This window comes from Papaver somniferum, chromosome 2 (genome assembly GCF_003573695.1).
Source record: "Papaver somniferum cultivar HN1 chromosome 2, ASM357369v1, whole genome shotgun sequence".
Lineage (NCBI taxonomy): Eukaryota > Viridiplantae > Streptophyta > Magnoliopsida > Ranunculales > Papaveraceae > Papaver > Papaver somniferum.
In genome coordinates this window covers 197,713,135-197,722,608 of record NC_039359.1, presented here as the reverse complement: position 1 = coordinate 197,722,608, position 9,474 = coordinate 197,713,135, and the positions used below count along the sequence as shown (strand labels likewise).

Genomic DNA, 9,474 nt, shown 5'->3' with positions numbered 1-9,474 from the left:
TTTTCCACTGATACGAAGGCACCAAGGTTTTATAAAGTTGATTTTTTTCATAAAGATAAATAGAAAAAAGAGAGGATCATGATTTAATCACCTGGGTAACTAAAAATTTTCGTTTCCAGCGAACTTTTCTGATGAATTTGAAACACATATCCACTAAACGTTTCATTTGATTTTTCTTGGCTTAACTTGAGAATTGTTCTAACCTTCGTAGTCAAAACATTAGCCAATAATAGGCGTTATACCTTTTCTTTGGATGATATAATTTGGCTGATGAAGTATTCAAAATTGTCATGGTTTTGCATTAGATGAATCATAGATCGAATTGGGTTTTTGGATTTATGAGTATTCTACACAGTTAATAGAAAGAAGAAAATACAGAAGGAAGGTTAGTTTTTTGTTTTGAAACGAGAGTTTTGAGTGAGGGTAGTTTTGTCCGACTCATACGAAAGTGTCCAACAGGTTATATTCGGTGAGTTGAATACGAGTTTTTACTCCCTCGATCCAAAACCCACTCCCTATAACAAAAGTGAAAACAAATACACAGTATCAACGTGTGGTATAATGCAGGAATCAGACGAGAATTTCAACTGTCCGATAGGCGGGTAGAAAGCGAAACTATTATCACCCCTAGTTAGTAAGTTCGCGAATGATTCGCGAATCATTCACAAATTTTTCCGTATCACGAATTTTACCGTCTTATTCGCGTACGTTTGCAACTCCGAATCCAAGTCGCGTATTATGTGGCATTCCCGGATTATTCGCGAATCGTTCACGAATTTTACGTATTCCGAATGATACGTCCGCTTAATTTGCCATAAATTCTTTAGCTTTTACTTTTCAAAGACTCCACTTTCTGGGCTTTACTGCCTCCCGAACATACACGACCGAATATTAGACGTGTTGTAATTTTTATGAAACAAAAACGACTGAAGAGATTTGAAGGTGAAGGTGAGAGAGATCTCAAACTCATTAACCAAGCATCTAAACCACCATACGACGTCCTCTTGGATAACTAATGTTGTATATATTATTAATATCATCATATTGAGTTTATTTTTTCCTTAAATAACTCACACATATGCATAAAAATTGGTCTATGACCTTATAAATACAAATTATTTGTTATATATAGATACCGAATTTTCAGAACCGAACTCACATTTATAAATCGAATTATACACGTACGTATGTCGTTCCGAATTAATGACGAATCACGTCCCGTTGACCGAATTTTGGACCGAATCTGGATTTTACTAAACCGTATAATACTCGTACGTTTGTCGTTCCGTACGTTTGCCGAATCCCGAATTGCTAACTAGGTTATCACCTAGACACCTACTACTATCATCAGGCTGACGCACTGTCAAAACCGGCTGCTGTTATATTTCCGTAATGTCATTTCCTTCTATCTTTCACAGTTCACATCACACCACTCAACCCATTTTATTTTATTTTATTTTTAATTTCTCCATTTTCTCTCTTTCTTTTAAATAAACAAAATGAATTCCCCCTTTCTCATCGATCATCATCACCAACCTCCGAATTCCACAACCAAACCCTAATTTCCACTATTCAAACCCCAAATGTCCCAATTCTCACTCTTCCTCTGCTTCTATCTCCTCCTGTTCTACTCTATACTAGGGCCATGTTCATCTCAACAATGTCCAATGAATTTCACTATACTCAGAAATTTCGGCCAGCAATTATCAAAAAATTCAGACCTTGACGACAACTCAATGGATTGTAGATACATACTACAAGGATTACGCTTAGTACAGTCAGAATATCTTAAGAAAAGTGGGTATTTCTTGCCTCCTGTAAATTCTTCTCAATCTTGCTGGGATACTTATCAAAATCTTGTTTCTGAGTTTGTGCCCAATTTTAAAATACTTCAAAATTGTGGGTTTGAAAAGAATTGGATTTCTCAAGGGTGTATGAATATCACATCAAAATCAGAATTTGAGAACCAAATTCCTAATACTTTGTTACAAGATGTGTATAGGTATTGTAATCCGAGTTTAGCTGATTCGAATTGTGCGTCGTGTAATACAAGGCTATCGCAAGTACAAGCGAGTTATTTGAATGGTTCACAAGTCGGTAATGTTACTGAATGTAGTATGTATCCAGCTATTTATGTTGCTGGTTTAGTTAATCAGTTCGGTCCATTAGATGATGACACTACTAAATGTTTGTTTTCACTTGATTTGACTGGGGTTGGGGCGGGGACGAAGAAGCATAAAGGGTTGATTGTTGGGATTTCGGTAGGCTTTGCGATTGGTTTGGTTGGATTAATTTGTGGGTTGTTGTTTTTGTTTTCGAGGCATAAGAAATTGAAGAGAAAGAAGAAAAGGGTCAAGATTATGACAAGGGCGTTTTCTGGGTTGGAGTCAATTGGTCATAGTACTACACTTGTTAGATATACATTTGATGAGATTAAACGAGCAACTAGAAATTTTCATAGAGATAATATAGTTGGGAAAGGAGGATATGGGAATGTGTACAAAGGGGTGTTACCTGATGGGACTGAAATAGCTTTAAAAAGATTTAAGAATTGTTCTGCTTCTGGTGATCCGAGTTTTACTCACGAAGTCGAGGTTATTGCGAGTGTTAGGCATGTGAACTTACTTGCATTAAGAGGATATTGTACTGCCACTACTCCTTATGAAGGTCACCAGAGGATAATTGTATGCGACTTGATGAGAAATGGAAGCCTTCACGATCATCTATTTGGGTCTGTGCAGAAGAAGTTGAGTTGGGCTGTTCGTAAAAAGGTCGCTCTGGGGATGGCAAGGGGTTTGGCTTATTTGCATTATGGAGCCCAACCATCTATCATTCACAGGGATATAAAGGCTGGTAATATTCTCTTGGATGAGGATTTTGATGCCAAGGTGGCAGATTTTGGCCTTGCAAAGTTTGCGCCAGAGGGTGTGACTCATTTGAGTACAAGAGTGGCTGGGACATTGGGTTATGTTGCCCCTGAATATGCTTTGTATGGGCAGTTGACAGAGAGAAGTGATGTTTATAGTTTTGGAGTTCTCCTTCTTGAGCTTTTGAGTGGGAAGAAGGCTCTTACATCTACTACTGATAATCAGACTTCGCTTTTGACTGATTGGGCATGGTCACAAGTAAGAAGAGGAAGAGCACTTAATGTTATAGAAGAAGGAATGCCAGAGTTGGGTTCACCAGAAATCATGGAGAAGTATGTACTGCTTGGGGTTCTTTGTTCCCATCCACAACTATATGCTAGACCTACTATGGATCAGATTGTGAAGATAATGGAAACCAATTTGCCTGTTCCCGCAATTCCTGATCGACCTATATCAATTGTAGCAGAGATCAGCGATATTGAAAGATCTGTAAGCAGTAGTGGATCTGGTGGTTCTGGTTATCTTTCTAGTTGTACTGGTTACCAAGCATTTACCCCTGAAGGTCATAATCAAAGTTCTAACCAGAGGCAGAGCGGATGAACTCAATCATTTCTAAATCAACGAGTCAAAGCTCTTACAAAAGTAACCAGCCTTTGGACGCCTCAAACAACATTTGCTCAACGGCTCCCATCACCACCGGTATGTCATCGGAACATTGACTCACACTACAAAACACATGAACTTTTTGAAGCCAGAAATGTATAATACAATGCATAAATCCAGACCTTTCCTCTTTAATATATAACGTGAAAGATTAGGGGATATAGATATGAGGATTTTGTATTTGGATGTGAGATGGTGGGTGAAACTGTACATTTTAGTATCTTGTTTGTTTAGTAACAGTCACATAAGAACACTTATTTTGTCCCTATGGGTTTCAGTTTTTTGTTTCTGGGGATTTTTCTTGCTCAACATTAAACTCATTTAGGTGGCAATTTCACCTCGAAGGACCCTGCGAAATGTGCAGCCTGGTCTTGATTAAATTATGCATATATGTAAATTTTTCTTGGGTGTTAAGGAAAACATAATGTGTGGTTATTTTTTTTCTTACTTATTATCTTTATTCTACTAATTAATCAATTTCTTTCTCTATTATAAAACTATAAGGACCAAATACTGTTAGCCCCAGCACCAACTTCAAAACCTGAGCCTCACCAACTTGCTGACCACTACTATATTTTCAATCAGGCCACCATCTACGTATCTAGTCTAACTGACTATTTAAATAAAGACAAACTTATGGTTGTTTTGTAAGCTGTTACAAATCAACATATTAGTTTACTAAACTTGCTTATTTAATAATGCCAAAAACAAAAATCTCTGCAAGCAGATGATCCAGACAACACCAGTCTCATTCCATGTGCATTTTTCTAGATTCTTATAGGTCAGCATATACCCTATATCTAATTGGTTGTGTATACATGGTTATTTGGTAATGAGTGCAACCAAGTCGAAATAGTTATTTTGCAATAACAAATACATGAAGATTTGTATGGCTCAGAATTGATATGCAATTGTCTAGATTCAGAAAATACAGATCAGAGTTATGCGTCTAATAAGTCCAGAATCGGGATGGGTAGACCTCAAGTTTCTCATCTTATGACCTAATTTTTTGTTAGTGTAATATCTTGCAGGATTAGACATGGTCAATATTGACTCTGATCATCAGTTTTAACTGTCAGTTATAAAAAAAATGATTAAAGGGTCTACAGTGAATGAGATTGATCGGTTTCTGTTTATCTAACATAATATGAACTTCAGTTCGAAAGCTAGAGAGACATTGTATAGATAATGGTGGGATTTTCTGATCGTTAGATGAAGTATTATTAGGTGAATTTTCCAAACAGTGGAACCGATAAAAAATTAGAAAGAGTCAAATTAAATGAGATCAATGGAAGTTATTTAAAATAATAGAACAAGAAAACATGTTTAATTTCTTCGGCAGTGACTGTTTTAAAGATTGGATCAGCAGTCTTGTATATTCAACTTTCCTATTGATATTCTCTTGAATATCTAGTCTTGTCCTTCAGACGGACTTTGCATGCATATAGAGTGACAGCTACTTTTCACATGCTCTTTCTGTCTCTAACTGATTATATTACATAATGAGATGCAAACTATGTAAAGGGTGAGCAAAAGGGGATTTCATCCAAAGTTGCATAGATCATCTTTCTTCTTCATCTCCTTTATTTTTGCCTAAGGAGATAGATAGAAGAAATGAATATTACTCAAGACGAGGAGAACTTTAATAGCGGTCAGCAGGAATCGATGGCAGAGCCACTTATCATGCAAAGGAAGGTTTCAATTCATGTAGAAGCTCATCTGTTGGAAAATAATAATAGTGGAGGCTCTATGTTTATGGTTTTGCTTAGCACTTTTGTTGCTGTTTGTGGGTCTTTCGCATTCGGAACTTGTGTAAGTAATACCAACTGGAACTATTTTATTTTAATGAGTACTGGTAAGTTATATCACATTCAAGGCCAACCTACTGCAATTCTCTTAAACTAATGAAGTTCATCGAAATTTTGCCATGAACAGTTTATTTCATTCCCATTTTCTAAGTTTTCCTTAATAGTATAGGCGCCTTACTGTTTATGCGCACATACTATGCTTGGATTTTATTTCTTCTAATTGATTTTAGATTTCAGTTTTGGCCTCTACTTTAATAAGCAGGAGTTCTTGGTTTTGTAGATTGGGTTTTCTGCACCTACCCAGTCTGGAATCACAAGTGATCTTGGTTTGTCGTTATCCGAGGTCTGTTAGTACTTACTGTGGTTTTATTGAACTTATAAATTTTTTATACTTCCAAATCTGTGACTTTTCTCTTTTTCAGCTCAATCTTCGGAAAATTAGTCAATCGCGTTACATTGGTACCTGCAGCCAATCTTAGTCGCTTCGAGTTGAAATAGTTATAAACAAACTCACTCCTTAACCTCTACAGCTCTACTGCACTGCTTGGATTCATATTAGATTCTAGCAAGTGTTTCTCAATGTCATTATTTATCCTGTATGAAAAAATTTCGAACTCCAATTAGGATTGTGAAATATTCAAACCCAATCCAACCGCCAGCTGTTCGTCCTTACGAGCTTTTGCACCCTACCTGTTTAAAATCTCAGCCCTGAGAGTCAGAATAGAAAATTTGAATTTCACTTTATTAATTGCTATGTGTTGAATACAAAAACTCCTGGAAATAACATCAATTGTTTCGCCATAACTTTACAGTATTCAGTGTTTGGATCAATAGCAACTATTGGTGCCATGGTGGGTGCGATAACAAGTGGTAAAATTACCGACTCCATTGGCCGAAAAGGGGTGAGTTGATTAACAATGGAAGTTGCTTTGAGATGCAATTTATTTTGGGATTTTGACTTACCATTTTTTTCTTTCCTAATCCACTTCCTGTTTCGTAACTTGTTGTTGACTTGAACAGGCAATGAGGGTGTCGGCTGTTTTCTGCATTGAAGGATGGTTAGCTATCTACTTCTCCAAGGTGTTTATTTCATCATCCCAAGTCTCAAGAATCATAAATTACAGGGTAGTTCACTAGTAAACTTTTATGACACAAGCAGTAAGCATCTGATTCATTATATGGTTGTTAATTATCACAGGGGGTTGTATCACTTTACATTGGAAGAGTGTGCTCAGGTTATGGCATGGGTCTCCTCTCTTATGTGGTGCGCTTATATTTTTTTCCTACCTTTACTTATTTTGCTGCCAATTGTCATAGATAGTGAATAAAAGACTTTTGCTGAATGAGCAGGTACCCGTGTTCATAGCTGAAATCGCACCGAAGCATCTTAGAGGAGGCCTTGCCACTTTGAATCAGGTATGGAATAGACACCAAGTCCGTTTTTCTTCCCTCTTTATTTTAAAATTAGAATAAGACAGTTGGTCTTTTGCTAAGTAAGTATTAGCTTTTAAGTTCAAAAATACTCACTATCAACTTGTTTTCCAGCTCATGATTGTTACCGGAGTATCGTTTACGTTCATTATAGGAACAGTTGTGTCATGGAGAACACTAGCATTGATTGGTAGGTTTTACCTACTCCAAAAGCTAAACATGTTTAGAAAGAGCAAAAGATTGACAGGTGGCAAGGATTACCATGCTGATAATTGACTAAAAGTCGGTATTAATTGCAGGAATTTTTCCATGCTTTGTTCTACTTTTTGGTCTATTTCTCATCCCAGAGTCTCCTAGATGGCTGGTAAGTCAAAATTTAGCATGCCTATATATGTTTAATCAAGGAAGATGAATTATTATATTGACAACATATCAACAAATTATGCGTCCTTGTTCCAGGCAAAAGTCGGACAACAAAAAGAGTTTCAATTGGCATTACGCAAACTCCGTGGTAAAGATGCTGATATTTCCCAGGAAGTCGAAGACATTCAAGTCAGTTTAACTTATATCTCACTTCTGAAACTAAAATTATTGAAGGTAGGGGTAATGAAGAACTGACCATGTAAAGTTGCTCTTGACAGGACTACCTACAAACTCTTCAACACCTTCCGAAGTCCCAAATGCTTGATTTGTTTCAGAAGAGATACTTGGTTTCTGTCACTGTGAGTCTTTAGTTTTAGCCGATTAATCTGCAATTAAGTAGTGCCATGGATGATAACAGCTTAATTTCGTAATTAGGTTGGTGTTGGTTTGATGGTGTTTCAACAATTTGGAGGAATCAATGGAGTCTCATTTTACCTAAGCCACATATTCGAGTCTGCAGGTAAAATCCATTTGGTTCTGTAAACCTTTTTTGTTGCCTAATATCCTGTAATAACTGTTTTTTCTTAAACGTTACATTCCAGGATATCCATCTGCAATGGGTACAGTTATCTATGCCTGTATTCAGGTGGTTTCCAGCTCTCAATCTAAACTCTGAAATCCAAACCCCATTTTAAACCCAAATTGTGAACTATTTTTATGTATCATACTCTGTAGATTCCAATAACAGGATTAGGAGCAACTTTAATGGATCGAGCTGGAAGAAGGCCTCTTCTGTTTGTAAGTAAATCAATTCTATTGGTCTCTGTAAAACAAAACACTTGTACTACTCTATCCTCATGAACTTAAGAAACATTGATTCGGTACACCAGGTCTCTGCATCTGGATTGATCATCGGCTGTCTCTTAGTTGCAACTTCTTTCTACATGAAGGTAATCATTGATGACCTACATAACTTTTGGCACCCGAAGCTATGTTTCTTCTTACTGAATATATCCTGTTTTTTACAGGCTCATGAATTGTCCCTTGAGTGGGTACCTGCACTCACTCTCACTGGCATACTTGTAAGCAAGAAATTAATAGAAGTCATTGTGTACATGAAGTCTGTCGTCTTTATACTTAATGTTTACTGGCTGATTTTTTGTTGTGATCAGATGTATGTTGGTTCGTTTTCCGTGGGGATGGGTGCAGTTCCTTGGGTTATAATGTCAGAGGTAAACTTAATAGAAAAGCTTGTCTTTCTCATTGAAACTGTGAAGTTTAGATTTCCCGATTCTTAACTGAATATTGAGTTTTTCATTTCAGGTATTCCCCTTAAATGTGAAGGGAACAGCAGGAAGTTTTGTTACGCTGGTGAACTGGTTTGGGTCATGGGTGATTTCTTTTACATTCAACTTCCTCATGAGCTGGAGCTCTTATGGTAAGTACAAAAAGGCTAGCATATCACTCATTTAACTAGTAGTCATTTCTTCAGCAACGAATATTCTTTGAAAATATCATCAATGACTATCAGTTGTTTTTGTCATCACGGTCCGTTGAATTACTGTCACTGAGAAAGAAAGATCTGACTTGCTATAAAATTTGTAATTGTCAGGTACATTTCTACTCTACGCGACGGTTAATCTATTAGCAATTTTATTTGTTGCAAAGATAGTACCAGAAACAAAAGGCCGAACTCTAGAAGAAATTCAAGCTTCCATGAACTGATTGTAGAAGGGGAAATGAATGGTGGTCTTAAAACCATTGTTTGAGAAAGTAGTCATTCCAAAAAAATTTCTTCTTATCCTATTTCTGTTTTTAAATTAAAATCGAGAAAAGAAAGAAGAGAGTGTAGTAGCATTAAATTTTCAGGTAACATTTTTGAATATCAAAACCAAACCTTCTGTGTTGGCCTATATTTCTAACTGTAGCCCTGTGATGCCAATTCTTATGTAGCAGCACTATAACCATTTTGTGCGTTGTCATGCCATCAATTTGAAACAGATATGAGCTTTCTGTTTTTGTTTTCTGAACTCAAGTTAAGAGTAAATCTGTGTAAATGTTTTTGAGTTTAGAATCTAGACGTTAGGCATAGAAATTAGAGTGAAGGGGTTGGGTTAGTTTTAGGGTTTCACAAATTGGAGGTTTCAGGTTCAGGGGTTGGGTTAGAGGTAGTTTAGGTTTCTTTTCCATTGGCGGTGATTAGAAAAGATGGGATGCTCATATACCATTTAAAATATAAGAAGAAGCGCATGCTAATCTCTCATTGATGACGATACAAAAAGAAACTCAGTTTTGGTTTGTTAAGGGGGTCTTAGATTCTTCTCCGATCGATCAGCTCTGAA

The 9,474-nt window shown here is 36.6% G+C and overlaps 2 protein-coding genes across 3 annotated transcripts; both read left to right on the top strand.

Annotated features, from left to right (window-relative positions):
* The first annotated feature begins 1,432 nt into the window (after window positions 1-1,432).
* Window positions 1,433-3,977, top strand: LOC113350161 (probable LRR receptor-like serine/threonine-protein kinase RKF3). The gene has a single exon (XM_026594252.1). It carries the CDS (start codon window positions 1,584-1,586, stop codon window positions 3,465-3,467), a length of 1,884 nt encoding a protein of 627 aa, XP_026450037.1. The 5' UTR covers window positions 1,433-1,583; the 3' UTR covers window positions 3,468-3,977.
* A 904-nt stretch (window positions 3,978-4,881) lies between these two features.
* On the top strand, window positions 4,882-9,112 carry LOC113354357 (sugar transporter ERD6-like 7). 2 transcript variants are annotated; one of them, XM_026597707.1, is made up of 18 exons: window positions 4,882-5,342; window positions 5,619-5,681; window positions 6,151-6,240; window positions 6,359-6,418; window positions 6,537-6,602; window positions 6,689-6,754; window positions 6,884-6,959; window positions 7,117-7,133; window positions 7,229-7,321; window positions 7,411-7,491; window positions 7,568-7,652; window positions 7,735-7,778; window positions 7,868-7,930; window positions 8,023-8,082; window positions 8,161-8,214; window positions 8,305-8,364; window positions 8,456-8,570; window positions 8,745-9,112. In XM_026597707.1, the coding sequence occupies exons 1-18, from the start codon at window positions 5,145-5,147 to the stop codon at window positions 8,855-8,857; spliced, it is 1,404 nt and encodes a 467-aa protein (XP_026453492.1). In that variant the 5' UTR covers window positions 4,882-5,144; the 3' UTR covers window positions 8,858-9,112. The 2 variants fall into 2 exon arrangements, with proteins under 2 accessions (XP_026453492.1, XP_026453491.1); XM_026597706.1 differs by having other exon boundaries at window positions 7,069-7,133.
* The last annotated feature ends 362 nt before the right edge of the window (window positions 9,113-9,474 follow it).